This window comes from Rhinatrema bivittatum, chromosome 12 (genome assembly GCF_901001135.1).
Source record: "Rhinatrema bivittatum chromosome 12, aRhiBiv1.1, whole genome shotgun sequence".
NCBI lineage: Eukaryota > Metazoa > Chordata > Amphibia > Gymnophiona > Rhinatrematidae > Rhinatrema > Rhinatrema bivittatum.
This window is the reverse complement of record NC_042626.1, coordinates 47,320,090-47,343,506: the sequence shown is the minus strand read 5'-3', so window position 1 is coordinate 47,343,506 and position 23,417 is coordinate 47,320,090. Positions and strand designations below refer to the sequence as shown.

General features: G+C 46.6%; 1 protein-coding gene and 1 long non-coding RNA gene across 4 annotated transcripts in view; one reads left to right on the top strand and one right to left on the bottom strand.

The window, feature by feature from the left end:
- Positions 1 to 23,417, bottom strand: part of LOC115074028 — an 860,701-nt gene that overhangs the window by 340,081 nt on the left and 497,203 nt on the right. The window lies entirely within an intron of this gene.
- The window catches only part of ASIC2 (acid sensing ion channel subunit 2), a 595,603-nt gene that overhangs the window by 373,445 nt on the left and 198,741 nt on the right, over positions 1 to 23,417 (top strand). The window contains exon 1 of one of the 2 annotated variants that reach the window (XM_029573104.1): positions 18,525 to 19,854. The exons of the other annotated variant lie outside the window; for it this stretch is intronic. Within the exon in view, the coding sequence (XP_029428964.1) occupies positions 18,916 to 19,854 (939 nt within the window). The 5' untranslated portion in view covers positions 18,525 to 18,915. Of the gene's footprint in view, positions 1 to 18,524; positions 19,855 to 23,417 lie in introns of those variants that run through there. 2 annotated transcript variants of the gene reach the window in all.

Here is a 23,417-nt window from a genome sequence, read left to right as displayed (position 1 = left end):
TTCTGTTCAACCTATGTATGTCCATAATGTACCCCGCCCTGAACATAGGAAGGGCGGGAAACAAATGCTTTTAAATAAATAAAATAAATGTATCTCACAGTACGTTCAGCTTTACGTATTTCATTCTCAGTTTCTCTCTGCCCCCCTCTGCTCTATATTCTATCTGTTTTCGGCCTGATTACTCATTTGGGATGCGGTTTTATCCTCTTCCTCACTTTTTCGGAGGCAATTAAGTGAATCTAAATTCCATCACTATACCATCACCAGCCCCTTCTTTCAAAGCCATCAGGAGAACTGGATGCAGGTCTACCTTCAGCCAAACCTTCCTTACAATCTGCTTGCCGTCTTTAACCCACAATAGCCCCCATCAGCGAGAACAGAATTTAAAAATGGTCTGCCCGCAATAATGGGGCAATTGTTACACTACCTATTCTTAGATCAGTTTCTCCACCAATAAGGTGGAAAACATGAGCCAGCTCTAAGGGTGGGGCAATTCAGTGCTGCTGAAAACCTAAAATGGTCAGGCCCATCAGATCCAATAATTCCAGTGTGACACAACACGGAGCCACAGTAGCCTGCACCATAAAAATCACGTAATATTAACAGCCCAGACGAATTCTGTTACAGTCTCCATCAATTACAGAGTGAAGCTTTGTCCTTTGCAGAGGCCGGACAGATTACTAAAAATGTCTAGTGGAACCACCACAGTTATTTTCAAAAACAAAATCTCGGGATGCATTCATTTGATTTATATTCCACCTTTCAGCACTTCGAAGGGTAAAAGGTTGCCTTTAAAACCAACACTTCACTACAAAACGCAGGCTTCACCTCCCCCGCTTTTTCCTGCTCTAGGACAACTACAAATAAGAAATCTGAGCAGCGAAGCTCTGCAAGCCCTGCCTCAGTAATTAGCAAAAGGTCAGTGCTAGCATCATCCTCTAGATCCTTGTAAAAGCTGAGCCTTATTATTAGCAGATCTTTAATTCAGTGGTAGTATCCTGAGATTCTTACTAAATTTCTCTCCAGTGCTTCCTGTACGGGACAGTGATCTATTTATTTATTTTTTTAGCCATTTTATATACTGTCATTCCAAATGAAGATCACAATGGTTTACAACATGACATACAAATTATAGATCGACATGTACACTGACAAAGTAATCATATTTCATACATATTATAGGCTGACACATACATTGACTAATGTAGTCAGGAGTGATAAAGATCTACAGGGATGTTCTAGTGCTTTTTAACTCAAGGTACCAGGATGTAAGGTAGGTGGTTTGAAATTATCTCCGACTCCTTCTATTAAGGTTTAAATGCTCTCATAAATCTCTCCTCTCCTCTGTATGAAGCATTAGGGGTACCATATTATGTAGATTCCTTACGTTCTTGCTTATTCATATACTTAATACTATTTTGCCCATTCTTAAGCTAATTTGAATGCAATTACTCTGTTCATTTGTCCTGATATCCTCCTATTCCTTTGGTTTTTATCTTGGTAAAAGTCAAAGAGAACTACCTGAACCAAATGACAAAGTCCACAAGCACCCTCCAATTTCCTATATTATAAATAAGACTTTTCAGTCACTCATAGCCATAGAGTCACAGATTTCACTCAGAACCTCTCTAAGGGGTCCTTTCATTTGGGACACCCTTCAGCGATGTCACCGCCAACAGCAGAGAGGAAATGTGGAAAAAAGGATTCACACTCACAAAGAGGGGAGTAGAAACATAGAAACATAGAAACATAGAAATGACGGCAGAAGAAGACCAAATGGCCCATCTAGTCTGCCCAGCAAGCTTCACACATATTTTCTCTCATACTTATCTGTTTCTCTTAGCTCTTGGTTGTTACGGCGGTTACTACCCCAAATCAAATAAGCCTGATACTTCACTTTCAATGCATATACAGCAAAGTTCTCTGATTCAACGGCAGGGGAGAAGAAAAACTGATACTTCACACATCCAGCAGAGCTCTCTGCTTCAACGGCAGGGGAGAAGAAAAGAGGGTTTGCACTCACAAAGCGGGGAGTAGCTGGCTTGTTACGGCGGTTACTACCCCAAACCAAATGTGCCTGATACTTCACTTTCGATGCACATCCAGCATGGCTCTCTGCTTCAGCGGCATGGGAGAAGACTTATACGTCACACATATCCAGCATAGCTCCCTGCTTCAACGGCAGGGGAGAAGAAAAACAACCAATAAGGGCTAATAACATAGTCTGGGTAAAACAAATGAGCATGGGTGCAGCTTGCTTGTTGCGGCGGCTACTGCCCCTGACGGATCGGGCTAGATGTTTCACTTGGATGCAGCTCCATCACTGCTCTCTACATTAAGGGTGGGGGTGGAAGGGAAATAGAACCAAGAGCTAGGAGAAACAGATAAGTATGAGAGAAAATGTGTGTGAAGCTTGCTGGGCAGACTAGATGGGCCATTTGGTCTTCTTCTGCTGTCATTTCTATGTTTCTATGTAAGCAGTAGGCCATGATTTGTACTTCCTGCAGTTTTTGCTACACTATGTCACTATTCTGCTCCAAAATGTGCATTTGTAACTGACAATATTCAGACCTGCTTAATGCATGAGACAAAACAGTTTGAGTGGGATCCAGGCATCCAATGCCTCTCCACCAAACTTTGCACTAATATGATAATGCAAATATTCACACATTACTGTCTCTGTGCACAGGACTCTGCAGAGGATGCACAGTTACGATGCGCCATCCCCAACGAGCGTATCTTCTACATTTCAGTACAAAGACCTTTAAGTGGCTTAATATTTAAGGTCACATGTTGAGTACTGGACAGGTCCTACCAGAGAATGAGACCAGGGTCACCGGGCTCCCTTGGGGCTTTAGCACTGGGGGAGTCACGTAGAGGGTGTGACTGTACAGGGGGAAAAACACAAGTTTTCAAGGCACTTCTATTCCCAGGGGGTCTTCTTCACACCAGGCCAGCCACAAAAATCACTTCTCACATGCAGCTTGCTGTTCCTCTTTCTCTATCCGCTTGGGAGTCTCAGACTGATGACAGTTGCTCTATGACTCTAGTGAAATTTTCCCAGGCAGGATGCCTTTTCCCTTTGCACCTCCCAGTACCCTGGTCACCAAACTCTGCAGGAACTTCTTTCTCCTCTACAGCTTGCAGGCACTTCCACCCTGGACTTCTTCACCTCTGCTCACACCTCTCAGGACTCTCTCAGTGGAGGAGGGCTCTAAGAATATCAGGACTCCTCACTCCTCAACAAATTCTCCATCCTCCTATTCACGTGCGAGTAGGAATTTTTATACCACTCTTGTACCCCTCCCAACTGGGGAGGGGTGCTCCTCTTTACCACACTGATACTTCTCTGACATCACCAAAAGGCAGGGTCTGGTGATACCTCTGTCACACTGAAGCTGCTGGCTGTTATCTCAGAAAGGAAAGGAGATCTGTGAATAAGACCACAGAGCCATAGAAGAGTTCAGCCTATAGTCTGAGAATGTGAGCTGGTGCTGGGCACATCAGTGGTGACACTTGCAGGAACGGGCTTGGCTAGCACGTCAGACCCTCCCTGCTAAATTCTCTTCTCCAGTCTCCACACCGTGTATTCCACAGACCTGCTGGGTGTGTGTGGTGTGTGATGTCATTATATCCCTTCCCTCTGCTCTATTTAGCCACCATGCCCACTGGCTGGCTGCTCTTCGCAAAGGCTGATAAAGTGTCATGCCCTGCTCACCCCGAGCCCTCCTACACCTCTCGCAGATGGAGAAAGCTGTGGCTGGAGCAAGTCATGCAGGCTTCTGTGCCACCTGTGTGATCCCATATCATGACATTTCATGTGCAGTTGGAGCTGAGCCAGAGGAAGGGGCTGTGTGATGCAGCAGACACTGTAGGGGAAATGAATACTCAAATCAGCATATAGACTGATGGTTTGAATAGCAATCTTTCCTCTAGTTTTCGTTGTCTTTTACACTATTGCGCCTTCAGTGATTTTCTTCTCCCAACGCAAGTGCCTGGCTATTTCTTCAGCAAAGCTGCAGAATGAGAGCAGGGATGACTTTTTACAATCACTTTTATAGAAACGTGAGGCCCGGGTTTCCTGGCAGAGCCCGCTTTGTGGCTCACAATTTGGGTCCCACTCTATTTTCTGACTGGAAGTGGGTTTTTTTAAAACATACTTAGTTACTGCTCTGTAATAATGGACTGGGAAGCTGAAGCTGTGTTCTTGCTGTTTGTGACGACTCTGAATGGTGGACAGGATCATGCGCAGAGAGGGTCAAGCCATCCATCATCACCAAGCAGTGGAGAAGATGGTGAGAAAGCAATGGTGGGGGAGCTCTTTGCGGGCCGTGATAGTCCAATTAAAGCTAACACGAGAATTATCTCAAGAAGTTGTTGTAGAAGAGCTTGCAAAGCTAATTAGGACTCTTTTAAATCTATGAAAAATCATGAATTCTGAACAAATGCTTTAGGGTCTGCTCCCATTCTGTGCTATGGGAAAAATGCTTAGTAAGCCAGGCCCTTAGTTTGGTGTTCACAGGAGAAGGAGTTGGAGACGGGAACACAGATAGATGGCAGGATTACATATGGTGGTTGTCAGATTCTCAACCTGAGTGCTTTTAGACCCCCAATCTTTTAGGTTCCCAACATTTATTTATTTATTTATTTATCGAGTTTTGTATACCGTCGTTCGGTTTCGCCATCACAACATAACTTTATTTAAGCTTAAAGATAATTAAACAAATATACAGGTTCACTTCACCCTGGGTTTTCAATAACTCAAATACCAGTCAGTTAGACAGGTAAGTCTGGTAGGAAAAACATCTGTTCCAACATTATCCTGATTTAGTCAACAGAACTACATACATAACGTTACCCAGATAACTTTTCCGCTCCCTGGCTTATTTACCGTGATATGGAGCTCAAAGTTGTATGATGAGGTGGTGAGAGAGCATGGGAAGAAGCAGAAGGGGAAAAAAAAGATGATAAAATGCCTCATCCACAGTACCCTGTCCAATTCTGAAGTCCAAACCTCCAAAAAAAATAAATAAATAAATAAAAATAAAAAAAAATATATATATATAGACAAAAAAGGGCTCTCAGAATAGTGCAGAATCTGAACCATAAGTTCTATGAAAGAAGACTTGGACCTTAAATATTGATATAGAAACAAAAGGAGGAGTATGATAAAGGCACTCAAGTACCTCAAAAATATATAAAAATATACATAATGCTGGAGAGACTAGCATTCTACATTATTGTTACTTACACTTTATATAATGTTACAAGATGTATGCAGCACTGTACAGATTCTCAAAAGAGACAGCCCCCGCTAGGTGGACAAAGAGACAAGATAAATAGCAGAACTCAGGGAAGCCTATTTGCTGCCATCAGAATTCTTGCACTACCAGGTGCACCTTGCAGATGTCACTGAGAAGCGGCCTGAGGTATAAAACTGGGTGGGTAATGGCATGCCACTGGCAGCATGCCCAAACCATGCACCAAAGGGGCATGTCCCCTGGTCTGGAAAGGCTGGACCGTCTTCTCATAATTTCTGAGAGCCTCTGAAGCTGACATGGGGTAAAAGAGAAAAAGTAACATTCAGGCCCTCCCCTCGGAGCCTGGTTTCTTGATTCCCAACTGGCTTTGGAGGCCTTCAATTTTCAGAGACACATCTTAATGAACTTGGAGTTTTGTATTCTGTTCAAGATGAGGCTTTTGTTTCTTTAAGCCCCAATAGCCCAATACTACCGCAGGAAGGGCATTTGGCTCATTTGGGAAGTAGAATGGGTAATAGGGGAATTTGTTTAGACTCTACCTTTTCATGCTGGGGAGCTCCCATCAGTTGGAGACTTGATATCATCTCTTGTGAGCCTGGATGTTAGAACTTATTCACTTATGATGAAGCCTGTGGTAATAACCTTAGATCTCTTGTGGACAACAGGCACAAACTCGGAAAAAATCTCTTTCTTTAAAGATTAAGTCTGTGTTAGGTTCTCTGACAGGGGTGGCCGCCCAGGTTAATGAGACCTCTCAAACAATTAAGGAATAAGGTGAGCAGTTGTCGATTATTAAGGAGAAATGTTCTGGTTGATATGAAAACAATGTGGCTATTAGTAATCAGTCATTACATCAGAAAATTGAAAATTTGGGAAATTACTCAGGAAGGTTAAATTTGAGATTTTTGAACTTCTCCTAATGTTCTTTGATATCTCCTATGGAGATGTTAAAGAAATTTTATTTAGACTTTTTGAAAGTATCCAAGGAAGTTATTCCATCTGTTACACAAAAATATATTATTTTCCTGATGTAAAATCTCTACCATCTGGTTCAGAGGTGGGTGGGTAAGGCTGGTAGCTTGGAACTTTCAGATTTTTTGGAACAGTCTAAATCAATAATTAAGGAGCGATTTTCTCTCCTGGTTATATATGCTCAGGAATCAGATAAGCAGTGGATGATGAGGCTTTTTTTTTGGCTTAAAGAAGCTCAGTTATTAGGACATCAGATTTCATGGTTTCATGATGCAGTTAGGGAAATGCAACATGGCAGGGAACTGTTCCTGTTAAAAAGACCAAGAGTGCAAGACATGGGGACCCCTTTTCTCCTGAAATTTCCATGCAAATGTGTTGTGAAGTTTCAGGGGAATAGAATCATGTTCTTTGTTCCTATTCAGCTTGAAGGTTTTTTGCAAAATAAGAATGTTGCATGATATATGCATCTGGCCAAATATAAAATGCTATCATTGCTTTTTTAGTTCTTGTTCTGTTTAGACTCACCCCATAATATGCTCTAAATAGCAGTGGTCTAATTTTGTCTTTTTTCTTTCTTTCTGTTTGATGAAATTGTCTATTTATGTAGTTGGACAACTGTATTTTTCCTTAATCAGGGTTCCCAAGTCTATAGTTTTGAAATTAATAATGAGAATAATAATAAAAAAAAAAAAGAATTCAGGAAAGCCTGGAATAAGCACGGGGAAGACTTAGTTGGGGGAAATTGCGGGAGTAAAGCTAGAGATCAAATAGAGTCTCTGTCATTTCATCAGAAAAGAAAAATGCACAAATAAAAGGGGCCCTTGCCACCACCTTCTGTGTTTACAATAAAAGATATCAAGACCTGCAAAGAATCTGGATTTCTGGCTACAAGCATGTCACCCACAGCAGGGGCACCCAGAAACCCCGAGCCTCTTCTCCTCACCACGGGACTTTCAGGGATGCAGCAGAGATGCTTAGCCAGACAGCCATTATAAAATAGCACAGTGGCACTGGATAAGCTGTTGGACAATTTCCATAAGGGATGTTTTGCACTTTGCATTCTCCTCACTCTCAGGCCGATACAGTACAGTGCACTGTTAGCCGGCATTTGGAAGCATGTTTGGACGCTCTAGCTTTTCTCCTTATTCAGTAAGGGGTAATAGTGCGTCCAAAACGCGCGTCCAACCGCCCCCCCCCCAAACCTAATAGCGTCTGCAACATGCAAATGCATGTTGATGGCCCTATTAGTCATTCCCCGCGCGATTCAGAAAGCAAAATGTGCAGCCAAGCCGCACATTTTGCTGTCAGAAATTAGCGCCTACCCTAATTTCTCCGGGCACTGGGAAAGTGCACAGAAAAGCAGTCTTTACTGCTTTTCTGTACACCCTCCGACTTAATATCATGGCGATATTAAGTCGGAGGTCCAGAAAGTTTAAAAAGTTAAAAATAAAAATAAAAAATTTAAAATGGGCCTGCGGCTGGCGGGTCGAAAACCGGACGCTCAATTTTGCTGGCGTCCGGTTTCCGAACCCGTGGCTGTCAGTGGGCTCGAGAACCGACGCCGGCAAAATTGAGCGTCGGCTGTCAAACCCACTGACATCCGCCGCTCCTGTCCAAAAAGAGGCGCTAGGGACGCGGTAGTGTCCCTAGCGCCTCTTTCTACCGCCAAGCCTAATTTTAATAAAATACTGAATTGCGTGCACAGGAGAGTGGCCTGGGCACGTGCCTGGAGAGCAGGCGCTCACCCGCTCTCCCGCGTTTTTACTGTATCGGCCCTTCTGTGCAGTAAGGGGAATTGCTCCCTCCACCTCTCTCCTCCCCCCCCCCCCCAACTTGTCATTTTGTAGATGTGTTTTCAAGCATTTGCTAACCCTCTAGCACAGGGCTTCCCAAACCTATCCTGGGACTCCACAGCCAGTCAGGCTTTCAGGAAATCCACAATGAATATGCATGAGATAAATATGCATATACTGAGTCTCCATGATATGCAAATGTATCTCATGCATATTCATTGTGGATATCCTGAAAACCCAACTGGCTTTGGTATCTCCAGCATCTAAAATGCCACTCAAAAAAATTCACTATCAACATAAACAAAACCGACTCCTATCTCCAGGACAGGTTTTGGAAACCCTGTACTAGCATTCCTCATAATGCTGAGCTTTAAACCAGTAACCCGTCTGTCTGAGCGAGAGTACATCAAAGACCTTGCGCGATGGTGGGAAAATGAGAAATTATGTCCTAGAGACACCGGCATGAGAAAGAACAAGATTAGAAGTGAGCTCAGAGGCTGGCCTCTTCCACTGTCATTAGGTGGGGCTGCCAGAACCTGTGAGGAGGGGCTGGCTGATCTAGTCCTGTTTTAATCCCCTATTACATCCATGAAAGTCAGGAACTACAAGCACATAGAATTAATGGGGGAAAACCAGGATTGGCTCAGCCTTTCCCTTAAGATTTGGAATCTGTCAGCAACACTATTGTAAGAAGGCAAAGCGTTCTATGGTTTAGTGACACTGCAAGTTGATTTTTGGCTTTCATACCGCAAATAATGTCATCAGCATGGGATTGTTCCTTTCATAACCTCTGACCAATAGAAGAGCTCTCCCAGCTGTGTGTATTCCTTCCCACAACCTCCGATTAATGGAAGAGCTCTCCCAGCTGTGTGTATTCCTTCCCACAACCTCCGATTAATGGAAGAGTTCTCCCAGCTGCCTTGGCTGCCTCCCACAGCCTTGCACACACTGAACGGTACCTCTAGCACACCCTGTTATCTGTGGGCACTAAATTAATCAGAGTTAGGAAGGTACCTGGGGAAGAGGGGTGAGCAACGATGGATCAGAAACAAGAATAAAGTAGATTGTCACTAGTGACTCTCCTCCATGTGCATATCCCGCAGATGTAGAAACACACCATCGTCAAGCCGGAGCCTGTCAGCATCTGTTCATGTGTGTGACATGGCTGCTCATTATTCTGCACATCAGCTTGTTTTACAACACAGGCACGTTGCGTTTCTCAGCAGTCATCCATGGCAAGTGACATTTAAGCTAATTGGAGACAAGGGGAATGGTGGGAATTCTGTAAAGAATCTCAACAGGTGGTTATCAAGAAAGTATTGTATGAATCAACACACAATTAAGCTATGGAGTTTGTTGCCAGAGAATGTGACCATCTAGTAATACAGCAGGACCTTAAAAAAGGTTTGCAGAAGTTTCTGGAGGACAGATTCATTAATGATTATTAGCCAGGTAGATCTAGGGATCACAGCAGGAGCAGGGACAGGACCTCTCCATTTTGGATCTGCCGGGTCCTTCCAAGTAACCTGGACTGGCCACTGTCAGATAGACAGGGTACTGGGCTCAATGGTCTGACCCGGCCCCACGTTTCTTGTGTTACTGGGAAATGAAAATAGAAAAGGGAACGAGAAAAAGACCGCAACCCTGCTTTTTGGAGAATGTTGGTTGAAAAAGAAAATTCAGTACAAGGTTGATGACTGGTCCCCGTACAACTAACTTCAATGTAAAACACAATCCATTAAATTTAAACAAAAAAGTTCAGCTTGTAGGTTTTTCCAGTCTTTGCTTGACACAAGTAGTCCTTTTCCGAGAAAGAGAAAAAAGTGGATTTTTTAAAGAAGCAGAGGGAACTGATGTAAATATCCTTTTGCCATCACAATTCTGTTCAGAGGGAGAGAGATCAGAAATGGGGCAGGGATACAGAACACTTTTGTAAACTTGGGACATTTCATTGGTGTCCATTGCGAAGCAGTAACTGGGAAGGCCCTGGGCTATGTGGATATTGGCTGATTTGTGGCACATGGAATAATGATTTTTCTTCTTTCTGGAAGCCTGGTGGCAGCTGTGAGACACATTTGGGGAAATGGATGGAGTCAAACTGCAGAAGAGGTTGGTCTCAGCCACTGCTCTCAGCATGGTCATGGCTAGCGAGCAGATAGGTATTTTAGTTAATCAAGGAATTGCCACAAGTTGCAAAGTTTCCAGGTTGATGGTCTTCTGGTGTAGGTGTTTTAGGAGCAGAGATAGGAACATGCCTGACAATTAACTCCAAACCAGCAAGGACACTGCAGCCTGGATCTGGATTCTAAATGCTGGCCTCTAGCATTCTGAGCTCTGAAGTCCTTGCTGTTCGTCTGTGTACTTTGCAGATGACTTGATTCCTGGAAGCAGCACAAATGAGCATCAGAAAACAAGGATCAGCACAAAGTATCTTTGTGGTCCTGAGTAACTTGTAACAGCATAAGAACACAAGTCATGCTATTCTGGTTCAGCATCCAGTCTCCAACAGTGGCCAGTCAAGATCACTTAGAAGGACCTGGCAGATTTTAATGGGGAGAGCCACTCCCTGTTGTTCGCTCCCAGAAGTAAGGAGTGGGGATACCAATCTCTAGTTCGCATCTTCAGCCTATATCTATCCCGTGTCCTCAGCTTAATGTGTAAATGTTTACTCCAGACACAAGGTGGCGGCAAAGTGTATTCTGGCTCAGAACAGTATTAGCAGACCTCCTGTCTCCTTTTGCTCACTCGGAGCAAATCATATCCCCTTGCATTTTGGGATCTATAGTCCTATATCTCCTACTAAGGAAGTGGGACTGTTAGTCTCCAAATGCACCAAAATGGCAATTGAAGCCACTCCATCCCAGGACCATCTCAAAATAACGCAGAGGCCTGGTCTAAGCCACCATCCCACAGCATGGATGGATCTGCAATCTGCTTTACAGAGACTAAGGCTGGACTTCCCTGTGTGCAGTGCAAAGAGAGGACTGTGATGCACTGATTTCAACCTGGACCCCAGATTCAGGCTTGGTTCACAGTCTCACAGTTAATAGGAGAAAGAACTCTCACTGTGGTTTTACCGATAACAACTCTTCGTGGATCTTTAAATTTAAGAAAACTTGCATTTTAGCTGTGAGTGGCTGGGACTTTGTTGCTTGCCTTCACACCCCCATCGGAGTGCACCCCGCTGTGGTTTGTAAGCTACTGTTTCCCACCTGGAGGCTCTCAGCTATGGCTACTTGGGCATGGGTGAATTCAGGATCTACCTAGCAATTTTTTAACCCAATCTCCACTGTTAATTGGCTGCCTATGGAACATAATCTGAGTTCTAAATATATTTTGCCAAAGATTTTAATCTATAGAGAGGGCAGGGCTGGTGCTTCCATTAGGCAACTAGATGATCACCTAGAGCACCAACGTTTTGGGGGCAGCCAAATCCCACCAGCACAAAGCCCAGAGGGAGAAAGCTAATAACGCCAGAGTGTTATGCTGGGAGTGGGGGTGCATGACTGAAGCTTCCCCTAGGGTGCCAGATACTCTTACACCAACCTTGAGAGAAGGAGATTAACTCCTGAAAGATCTGCTTTAAACAATGGAATTTTTTGTACACATAGAAGAAAGTTATAATAATCAATAGGTATTTGGCTGTTTTAATTTGCCCCACTTGTAATACTTTCTTCCTTCCTGTCATCATCTCCCACCTTCCCATCTTACTCTTGCTATCTGGCTCTCATAAGGCAGCCATCATGCACAGCCTGGATCCTAGTTCTAGCCGAGAAAGAAATAGCGCTCTCCCCCACCTCCCCTGGTCTCCCACTCTGCGGCTCAGCGCACCAACTGCTCAAGAACAGGAGAGAAAGGGGTTAACTCCTGTGTCTTACACACAGCAGCCCCTGCCATTCCCAAATAAATCTTCTCTAGAACTTGCATTTTGGATGGGAGCCTCATGCACCAGTTGGAAAAACAGGGCAGGCCCGATCATCTCATCTTGACATGGAGCTGGCAGTGTCGCCAGCCTAGCTCCATGTCCCAATGAGGTTTTGATCTGATGTTGCTCTTCCAACTTCTGCCCTAATGCAGTCCACAAGGTGATAGAGCACCACTGGGGGCAGTGTGCGTATGTGTGTGTGTGTGTGGGGGGGGGGGGGGGGGGGACACAACCAAAATACCAGGTCCATCTCCTACTATCATAGTGGCAAAGCTTTAGGCCAGCAGCACTACCTGAAGCAGGGAAAACATAAAGATTTTTAGTCCTCCTTTCCAAAGGATGTTCGAGGCAGCCTACAACATTATTAAAATTCAGGTCCTATGTCCCTGCCCCTAAAGCTAACTTGGTACCTGAGGCAATAGGAGATAAAGTGACTTGGCCAAAATCGCCGGGAGTGTCAGGTGAGTGGGACTTGCGCTCTGGTTTCACTGGCTCCCAGTCGGTTGCTTTAACTACTTGGCCAGTCTCGCCTGAGCATCGCCTCGTTCTAATTGCTCGGTGAATCACCCTGACAGGCTGTGTGCTTGCGGCAAGCCGGGACTCCCTCCTAACACCTCTCCGCTGAAAGGCGCCATTCGTCTTACGTTAGCCAATAATGGTGCAAGTCAGTCTCTCCGAGATCAACTGCCAGGTCGCAGAGGCAATGAAACTTCCCGCTCGTGCATTCCTGTCTATTCTCCCCGGTAAATCTCCAAAGGGGGCGGGAAAGGAGACAGCTTTCAAATCCATGATCAGGCCTTGAACTCCCCCACCGCCTGCTGAGAAAGTGGGGGGAGAGGGGCTGAAAATCAGAGATGGCCTGAGATAAAGGGGAGAGAGGAACTTTGGCACAGCGAACTTCTGATTCCGAGGGCTGCACATTTTTAAGCCAGTGATGCCTCCCCCCCCCCCCCCCCCCCCAAAAAAAGGCTGAGATGAACTTCGCTCGCAGGAGAAAATCAAAAGCAACGCAACATGAAATTGTGATCAAATGTTTACTGAGGAAACCTTCTGTGAACCGCTGTGGCAAGAAAGCACGGTGTTGTGTGCGTCGACTGAGTGTTATTCCCTGCACGCACGGGGTCTGCCTCGAAACTGCAGGGACTTTGTAAAAAGGCTGAACATTCCCGTAACAGCACCTAGCAAACGAGCACAAGGATTTGTGTGCACTTTTATAAAGCTGGAAATTACCCAGGACCTTGAGCAAGGCGCTTACCCTCTCTCTTTTCAAGGAAAGCTATAAACTCTATGGGGTGGAGATGCTATCGTTAGAGGCATTGAAGATGGCATTTGATTATATACAAATGATGGGGGGTTTATAAACAATTAGGGGTGTGCAGGCCAAAAACCGTCTTTTCGGTTTGTGTTGTGTCATTTGGGGGTGGATTTTCGTTGCTGTTAAGTTTTCCCTTTTTTTTTTCTGTTTTTTCTTATGTTTTGGAAAGAGTGCGCACCATTTCTGACTAGTGTGCAGTATACTGCGCACTAAAAATGATAGAAAAACATGAAATGTCAGATTTGTTTCTAAGGACACAGACAATATCCTTGACATTGTCTATGTTGTTTCAAACAAATGGGCATCCCTAATAAACTCTGAATGACACTGTCCTACCTGCCAGGTGCACCAAGAGTCATGATTCCTAGTGTTTCAGGAGGGGCAAAGGTTCCTGTAGCAGCGTCCTGTAGCTACAGCTTAGCCCCTTAATGACCCAGTCCTTGGGTATATCCCTTACCGTGTTGCTAGTAATGAACTTGCTGTTGTGGGAAAAATTAAAAATCCTGAAGCCATAACATGATTTTATGACTGGAACTGTGCTAGCCAGCTGGCAGAGGAAAACGTGTGGGAGGAGGAGGGACCTGGGGGATAAGGAACAGGAGAAGAACAGAAGCCAGGCACCTGCTTTGTAAACTGGAGGAGCTTTCCCAGTGAGTTCTGTGATAACATCTCATACTGAAGGATGGGTACACAGGATTCTGACAAATTCAAAACCTGCTAGAATGCTGTGGGTTTGCGTTTTGGCAGGGGATGTGTTCGGCTGCTAGAAGAGTGTTTTGGGCTGCCTGTGCGCTGCCATGTGGAGGGACCTGGGTTACATTTTTGGCGCAGGTCTTACCTACCTTGACTGGAGGAAGCAGCATTCACAGACTCTGGGGGGAGGGAGTGCCAGCCATCACGTAACATCGACACCTAGTGTCCAGGTTTACATGCCTGGAGTGTAGCCCCCTAGCTGAGGACCATCGCTGCAATGATTAGATAATGTATGTTGGTTAGGGGGAGGGATACAAAAATAGGAGAAAACTCCCCAGGGAGTTGCAAATCGAGGCTCACGGCACCAGATCCACGCATTGCTTCTCACTGAGTTAGAACACGAGGAAAACACATTTGTTCTCTCCCGACTACCTGTGCTCTCTCCCACTGCCTCTGGCCAGCAGCTCTCCCAGACTTCTTACCTGTTGGTAGGCACTGATGACTTTCCCCCTCGGTCAGGCCAATCCAATACTGTGTGCTAGCTGCTGCGCACAGCTTAACACAAGATTGGATGCACGTTTTGGACACGCGTCCTTAACCCCCTATCCGATATGGGGATTAGGGCGTCCAAAACATGCGTCCAAATCACCCCATAGCTAATAGCATTCCTCACATGGAAATTCAGGTAGATAAGGCTATTAACTAATCCCCACAAAGCAAAACATTTTCCCCGCAGTCAATGTGCCCTTGCAACGCTGCAAATTTAACGCCAGCCCAGGGCTGGTTATTAAGGCATGCCTTGCTCAGGGGCATATTGAAAAAAAAGAAAAATCTTGCTTTCTTCGATTCCTCCTAGTTGTATTGTAGCGATACTAAAGTACGAGGAACCAAATATAGCAGTGATTTATTTAAAAAAAAAAAAAAGTCTTTGGAAAAAAAAATCTGGACGTCCAATACACATGCACAAGATACATGGTCCAGGCCGTGTATCTTGTAGGTGTATATGCCGGTAGCAGGAGAAAATGCATGCTCGTAGATTGAGGGTCCGTTTTCCCAACCCACTTGACAGCCACCTCTCCTGTGTGCCCGATGCCTCAGAGGCACAAGGGGCACACAATTGTCCCTAGCGCTTCCTTTTTAGCACAACCCCTCATTTAAATATTCGTTCGCATGCCCAGGAGAGCTGGCTGGGGTGCGCATTAGGAAAGCAGGCGCTCAATACTGGATCCATGCACATTTATTGGATCAGCCTGATAGTGTTTCTTTTGGGAGGGCCAGGAACCCCCAGAATTGCCTTTTGGTTTTTGATTGGCAAAATGTATTGAACCTCAAGGACTACACAAAATCCCAGTTACTAGAATAGTATTATGGTCACATCCATATTTAAAGATTACAACCAAACCCCGCACTTCCTGCTGCCCCTGCCCGCCTCTCTGTGCTGGATTCCCCAGGATGGCACAGGCTTGCATTTCTCTCAGACATTTGTCTTTACTGAACACATGAACCATTAAGGAAAAAAAGAGTAACAAATCTTGTGCATTCATTCATACCAAGCAGGGTATCTTTTATAGAAGAAGGGGAAAAAAATTGATGTAATCACAGCTCCCTGTGGTTCCAGGAAATTTGGAAGTCCATAAAACCACAGGAAGCTGCATTTACACTTTTATGAAGGGGCCTGACCAACTGTACGCTTTCCCGCAGGTCTCCATCTCCAAAATATGTCATTCAATTTGGTTGGATAGGGAAGATCCTGATACACGGCCGTTTGGAAGTGATAATTAATCTGGTTGCCAATAACAACCCACCAGCCTTATCCTGTTAAGAATACATTTCGGTACAAAACAACATCCGAAAAGTCAATGAGGAGAGTCCATCCTTCAGTTGTGTGCATTTGATTCACATCGCTCCGGAGGGTTACTGCAATCTCCCCCCATCTTTCGTGTTTAATTGCACCCTTAAGCATGCAGCTCCTCCAGCAGCAGTCAGGACTATCTGAATGGACTTTATCTAATGCAGCCGTGGTCCAATGCGGTTCCTATAACATTTTGGATTATGTGTGCTAGTTCTTTTCTCTGAAGAGAGAAAAGTAAGGATTGGGGTATCTCAGAAATCGGGGTCCAGGGGTCGGCTCTGATCAATATCTTTGTGAGCGATGCTGCGGAGGGGTCAAAAGGAAAAGTTTGTCTTTGTGCCGATGATGCTAACAACAGCAACAGAGTGGCCACCGCTGACAAGGCAGATAGCATGACAGAATGAGAAGTGATTTAAGAGAGCTGGGGGAGTGGTCGAGTGCTTGGTTGTGAGGGTTCAGGGCAAAAAAAGTGCAAAGTCATGCATCTAGGGGGTAAGGGGGATCTTAATGTGTCCTGCACAAGAGACCTCTGTGTCTGATGTGTAATAAGGTGGTAACCATAGCCAGAGGGATGCTGGGGTGCACAGGGAAAGGCATAACTAGGCAGAAAAAAGGAGGTGGTAATGCCTCTGTACAGGTCTAGGATGCCTAATACCCTGGCACCAGCCCTGAGAGAGGGACAAGAGAGAGGTGCATTTGTAAACATTTGCAATTGAAATACAATGAACTCATTGAGTCACAAGGAACAAGCAAACACCTGCCCTAGAGGAGAAGAGAGAAGGATTGATGGAGGGGGAGTGGAAATACGATCAAGCCACTCAGTACCTCAAAGTTCTAAACTATTGTTATTAATCGTGTGTACAATCCATACCAGATATACACACCCCTGGGAGCTTACAGCCCAACCGACAAGAAACATGGCAAAGAACAAATAAAAGGCTTTGAGAGAGGGCAGCAAAGGCCGTGACTGAAAGGAATAAAAAGATTGTAGTGGGGGTTTAAACTGAGGGCAAGACGGGTAAGTAATACAGGAGTTCATGGGATAAAGCGTGGGGTGGAGCCATGGCCCGAGAGGAGCGGAGGAAGGGCAGGACCTGCAGTACCGGCCCGAGCCCGGCAGGGGGTGCAGTCAGCAGCGCCAGGTCATGTTTGCATTTTGAATTACTGATAATAAACACAGATTTAAACATAAAAGAGAGAATGTCCGTCCCCCCCTGAATTCCTGGTAAATATTAGAGAAAGAGGCTGGGGGGGGGGGGGGGGGGGGGGGGGTTGGAGCTCCCAGCAGACAAGCTCTTTAATCTTGATGGTGATGGGAGTCTGCACTTTTACCTTGGATTTCTAGGAGTGGACAGGAAATGTTGGCCATGCTTTCTTCAATCTCACCGGCTTCCACCCAATTGATAAATGAAGATCTGGGATTTTGCAACCAGTTCTGGTGGAAACAAAAAAGGCCAGAAAAGAACCATTTGATCACTCCATGATTTTAGAAAGGTTTCTAAGGCTTAATTTTTCTGTGCTGTTTTCTCCAGGATGTTCCAGACCTGTCCTGGAGACCCAACAATGAATCTCCATGAGAGTAATTTGCATGCTCTGGAGTGTGTATTGGAAAGTATGAAAATTTATCACATGCATATTTATTGTGGATATCCTGTGGGATGGCTAGGATAGATTTAGGGAAACTATGCCTTGCTGCTTCCCCTCCAGCTCTCATCAGGGATTCTGCTTCCCCCATCGGGATCTGAGGACCATGGCCTCAGTTTCTCTTTTTGTTATCAGGCTCTTATCATGAAGTCATCGCATGTGGCCTTTCTGTATTTTATTTGTATTTTGTCGGTGCCTTTCAGCGCCCCCCTGTCACTCACAGCCGCTTGCCGCTCTCATTGCAGCACAGAAGAGGGAGCCAGAAATGGGAATGAAACCCAGCCAACCCCGACTCGTTGTGGTTGACCAATGGGCTTCAGGAGCTGGATACAGAAGTTGGCATTTTTAATAAACTTTCTAACCACTGGAGGTCACTGTGAGCGCATTTTGCTGGAGTGTGTGTGTCCCCCCCGCGGCATTTTCAGCCCTGGTTTTCTGCACTTTGCTGTGGGCCCTAATTCGAATTACGTTGTGGTGGAGCCTTGCCCGGGATTTTCAACCCCTGCGCCCTCTACATGGTGTCTCTTTTGCTATTTTCAGCCCTTGCACTGTCATTTTATTAAGTCTTCCCCGGAATTTTCAGCCTCTGCGCTGTCTGCATTTTCCCCCGAGTGTTTGCCAGTATTTTCATCTCTTAAACTCCTCTTGTATTTCCAACCCTCGCTGCTCTCTACCTTTTCCCGGAGTCTCCCACCCTACCCCCGGGAGCTCCGAGATTGCTCCCGTGCCCCGGATATGTCCCTGGTGCTGGAGGGTGCGGATCCCACTGCTACCTCCTTCCTCCCCCACCCAACTCGGTGACAGGCGAGCGAAGGTTCATCTCCCCATCCTCCACCTCCGCCGTCTAATCGGCAGTTTCAGCTGCAGAAAGGGAAGTTTCAGCGTCTGGAGGCGGAGGCAGGAGCGGCGGCTGGAGCCAATTTTATTATTTGGATTATTCTTCAATTTGATTTGATTTTTGTTGCAATCGCTTTTTGTTTTCGGGTGGATTTACAGGTTGCTGGTAGGCGGTGGGGGCTCGGATCACTGCTTATCTGGATCTGGGGGGTGGAGGGCTCGGATCTGTCCTCACCCGGAGCTGGGGGAGGGGCTGGGGGGAAGGAGGCGCATCGGATGCACGGATGAGCGGATCGTGATCGGCAGAGCCCGGGAGGAGACGGCGGCGTTAAAGAGGAGCAGCGGCCGCCGCCCCCTCCTCCTCTTCCCGGTGAACAGGGAAGAGGATCCAACGCCGTGACTGGGGACCATGCGGAAATAAAGCGGAATAAACAATTAAAAAAAAAAAAAAAAAAAAAGGACTCTCCCCCTTCCCGGTATACTGCGGATGGGCCGGCGATCGGGCTGCGGCCGCCGGACTGGATGAGGAGGGGGCGGCGGCGGCTGCTGCACCGGCACCGTCCTGCTGCTGCTCCAGGGGCTCCGCGCGCCCATGCACCGGCCGGGCGCGGTGGGGTGGAGCCATGGCCCGAGAGGAGCGGAGGAAGGGCAGGACCTGCAGTACCGGCCCCAGCCCGGCAGGGGGCGCAGTCAGCAGTGCCAGGACCTGCAGTACCGACCCGAGCCCGGCAGGGGGCGCAGCAAGCAGCTGCAGGACCTGCTGCACTGGCCCGAGCTCGGCAGGGGGCGCAGTGAGCAGCTCCAGGATCTACAATACAAACTTGACCCCAGTGGGAGCCTCCAGGAGCACCAGGACCAACTTGGCCCCAGCAGGGAGTGCTGGGAGCACCAGGACCAACTTGAACCCTTCAGGGAGCACCGGCATCTGCGGTATCAGCCGGAGACCAGTAAGAGGTGCTGTCAACACCAGACTCCACAGTGCCAGCTGGACCCCAGGAAGGGGCGCTGGGAGCACCAGGCAGCACCACCAAGCCAAATTGACCCTGTCCTTTGTGCGCCAGAGCAAACTGCATGGTCTCAAGTATGTTTATTCGCCAAAGCTGGCCTTCCAGCACCGGGCCTTCTGGTTCCTGGCACTGTGCACATCCCTGGGCTTCTTACTGTCCTGGTCCTCAAATCGCCTGCTGTACTGGCTCTCCTTCCCCTCCCACACCAGAATGCACCTGGAGTGGAGCCGGGAGCTGGCATTCCCCGCCGTCACTCTCTGCAACAACAACCCGGTGCGCTTCTATCGGCTCAGCAAGAGCGACCTGTACCACGCCGGCCAGTGGCTGGGGCTGCTGCTGGCCAACCGCACCGCTCGGCCATTGCTGCTGGACCTGCTCAGCGAGGATCGCCGGAAGTGGTTCCGCAAGCTGGCGGACTTCCGGCTCTTCCTGCCACCTCGCAGCTTCGAGGGCATCAGCTGGGAGTTTATGGACCGGCTGGGACACCAGCTGGAGGACATGCTGCTGTCGTGCAAGTACCGGGGCGAGCAGTGTGGGTCGCATAACTTCTCAGCGGTGAGTGCTAGGTGGTGGAGGTGTGGATGGGAGAGCTCTGGGGGCTCTCCTCCTGTACCCTTCCCAGCCCCTCTGCTCTTTCCCTTTTATCCTCTCTTCCTTCCTCTTTTTTGCTCCTTTGCATTCTTTTTCCTTTATTTTGTCTCTCCTTTTTCTTCTTTGTTCACTGTTCTTTTTTCTTTTTTTTTCTGTTCTCTTTCCTCATCTCTTTGTTTTGTTTTTTCTCGCATTGGCCCTTATTGGATAAAGTTCTTTGTTTTATTTTTATTTCCCTTTTTTTCATTCCCCTTTCTTTTTTCACATTTCTCTTTTATTGTGTTTACTTTGCCTTCTCTCTTTCCTCCTAGCTCCTTGTTCCTCTCTCTGAATGCAGCTGTTTGCAGGTTTCTTGGTTGTGTATTTAGAACAGATGCTCTTGGCTAAAGCTGGTTTTACTTTTCCCCTGGACGTTCATATTAAGATTGCTACATAACGTGTTTAAATCTTTTCGAGCAGCAGCATGGAAGGACCTGAGGTCCAGAAGAGTCAGGGGTCACCAGTGTCAGAGGTCAAGGTGGTTCAAGGTGTGCTGGGACTTGGGCGGGGTGAATGGTGTTTTCCAAGGTCCCTGAAGGGTCTGGTGTAGGGGCCCCTTTTTGATCGGCTTCGATGATGATGGGCAGGCATGTCTGTAGGAAGCGCAGTCAATTTTATTGCAAGAAAGACAACATCTTAGTGTCGTCTTTATTTTCATAACATTTTCCTTTTGAGTAACTGGTTGGAGACTTCAATTAATGGTCTCTCTTTGGTTATTAAATATAAGTAATGTAGCTAATTACCAAGGAGCCCAGGCATAAAAGCTAAACAAATACAGACAGCATGCAGAAGAGAGGCTTTGGGAATGCTTTCCAACATAGATTTATAGGAGAGTGTGGTGTGTGTGTGTGTGAGGAATATCTTGGGTGGGAAAAGCAGATGTGTGGGGGTGTGAATGTGTGGTGATGTGAGAGTGGATGGGGGGATTGTGCTGGGGTAGGGGGAAGGTGTGCATTTTTTTGGGGGGGGGGCAGGTGTATGTGGGGGAGTATTTGTGGAGGGAGATATTTGTGAGGGAGTTATATGTGTAGAGAGATTGTGGGGTATGAGTAGTGTTTGGGGTAAAGAGGGGTGTGTATGTGTGGGGAGGTGTAGATGGAATATGTGGGGGGATGGGTGTGTATGTTTCGGTGGGCATTTAGCTGCAGATGGGGAAGGTTGTGGGTGGAGTGCATTTTGGAGGTATGGCTGTGTGTGTGTGGTGGATGTGGGGTTATGGTTGGTGAATGTGCATTTTGGGGAGGCTTGTGAATTGAGAAGCAAGGGAATGGCTTAGCTGGTGCCTTTATTTCCAGCATCATCCTTCAACAGCTGTGTTAGTTATTTTATCTCTGTTGCAGGAGAGGAGGGGTGTGCTGATGGAAGATGGGTGCATGCTTGAAGGGAGAGTAGGATCATATGGTAGTGTATGTGTGTCATAGGAAGTGCATGGGAAGGTGGCTCTGCAAGTGCCTTTTGCTTCCATCCTTCACTATTTCTATTATTTTTCCCCTTCTCTGTCTGTGTTGCTCTGAGCCAAACTGTTGGAAGTGTGAGGGAGGGCTTTTGGTGGTCAACATTCTGAAGCCTCTATTTCCCATAGAAAGAAATGGAGAATTTTTTGGAGGCTTGGGTTATCTGAAAACACTGACCTAATGTTCCTGCTTCTCAAACTTGTCCAAGATATTTATAATTTCTTCTTGCACGCTAAATTTGGTGAATTTCCATATCTTTTTTGGAGAGTTACTGTGCCTGATGACGGAAGGATGGATAGATGAACAGATATTGATCCAGAGTTCCATATGTTGGAAATCATAAACAGGACTACATGAGGACTCTTTAGTTAGTATTCTGTGTCATGGGCTCCACTCCATACCTTAGTTTGGTGCAGCCTGAATAAGTCTTGTGGTGGCGGGAAGGGTTGATTTTGCTCCTGGGCGAGCAATAGCCTAAGACTTGCCTATGGTTTTCTTGGCGATTTGTACCATCAGTCATTGCTGAGATCTAGGAGCAGGGAAGCGGGAGAAGGGCAGTGAGCAAATGCTGGATCTCAGTACTTTAGACTCATAGATTACTGCAGCCCTGTCTGGTCTGTGGATGAGGAGGATTACCAGAAGAGTGTGGGGCAAGTTATCTCCCCTGGTCGCTTGCCCGATTTGGGCCTGGAGGGTTGGAGATATTCTTCACATGCTCCCCCTAGAGCCTCCTGCCCTCAAGTTTCTACTGTTGTCCCTCTCCCACCCCTGTTCATTGTATTTTCCACCTACTGTTGAGATGTAAATCGATATGATGTGCATTCTAATGTCGGTATAGAAAAGCTGTTAAATAAATAAATAAATAGAAATATTGGGACAGGTGGGCTCCGTTCCAATTAACTCCCAACTTTTTGTAATGATATGTAATCAGGGCTGTCTCAGCCTCTTTCCAGTAAGGCGAGAAACTCTTGACCATCCAACCCAAAGAAACACAGTGTAGCTCCTTCCCTAGAAAGCAAACCTGAGAGCGTGAGCCCTGAGATAATGAAGCACCTCCATCCTCTGCTAATGATATGAGGCTTGCATCCCAGTGGCCATTCAGAATATGTCCCAAGCTGAAATGTTTTAGCGATTGGCTTTGTGGCTCCTGGTTGGATGCATGGTGAAATGGTCAGTGGCAGAGTGCTGAGTTCTGGAAATAGCCGATAGCTCTTCAGGTTTATGTAATGCAAACTCCTGTGCTCGTACTTACATAAGGAATATTCTATTAGTGTCAGTGCAAAAAAAGCTCCACCTGGCCTTGCACTAGCAGTTTGCTGGGACGGGAGGCTGAGCTCTGCCGCTGAGCTGCTGGCTGGCTCCGCTGAGAAGAAGCAGAGCTGGTGGAAAGGGTATAGACCTGCAAACCCTGCCCCCAAGGAGCAGACTGATTCTTGGGGCCTACAAAGGGGGATTTCTGGGATCAATGCCACATTGTTTCCAGCAAATCAAAGGCTCCAGAACCAAGCGGTGAGAACCCAGAGGAGACCCGTGAGGTCTTCAACATGGAAGTGAGTATTCTGTTAAAGCACTCACTGGGATGGAGCCCAGACTGGAATTCTGAACAGAGCATGGCTTTATGCTTTCAGGAGCCCCCAACCTGACAATTAGTTCCCATCCGTGAGTGCCTTAAATGATTGTGTGTGGGGGCAGTGTGAGAAAACCTCACTGAGAGCATGCGGTAGCCGATTAAAAAATCTAACAGGTTGGTATATTAAAACCTTGTGTGTCTTTGGTCAGCCTGCATTTAGGGCATATTATACATGCAGCACATGTGTGCAGTTTGCGGGCCACACGCATGCAATTGTCTCCAGGAAGTGTAACTGTTTCATGGAAGCTGTCAGAAAAGGTCTTTCTCCAAGCAGCTCTCTACAGCTCATTCGAACATTGGGACAAAATCACTAAAACTTGGCTGCCGAGTGCCATGACATGGCCACCGGGGCCCTGAGCTACAGAATGCTCTCACCTCGATTTGCAGGCTCAGAGCCCCATATG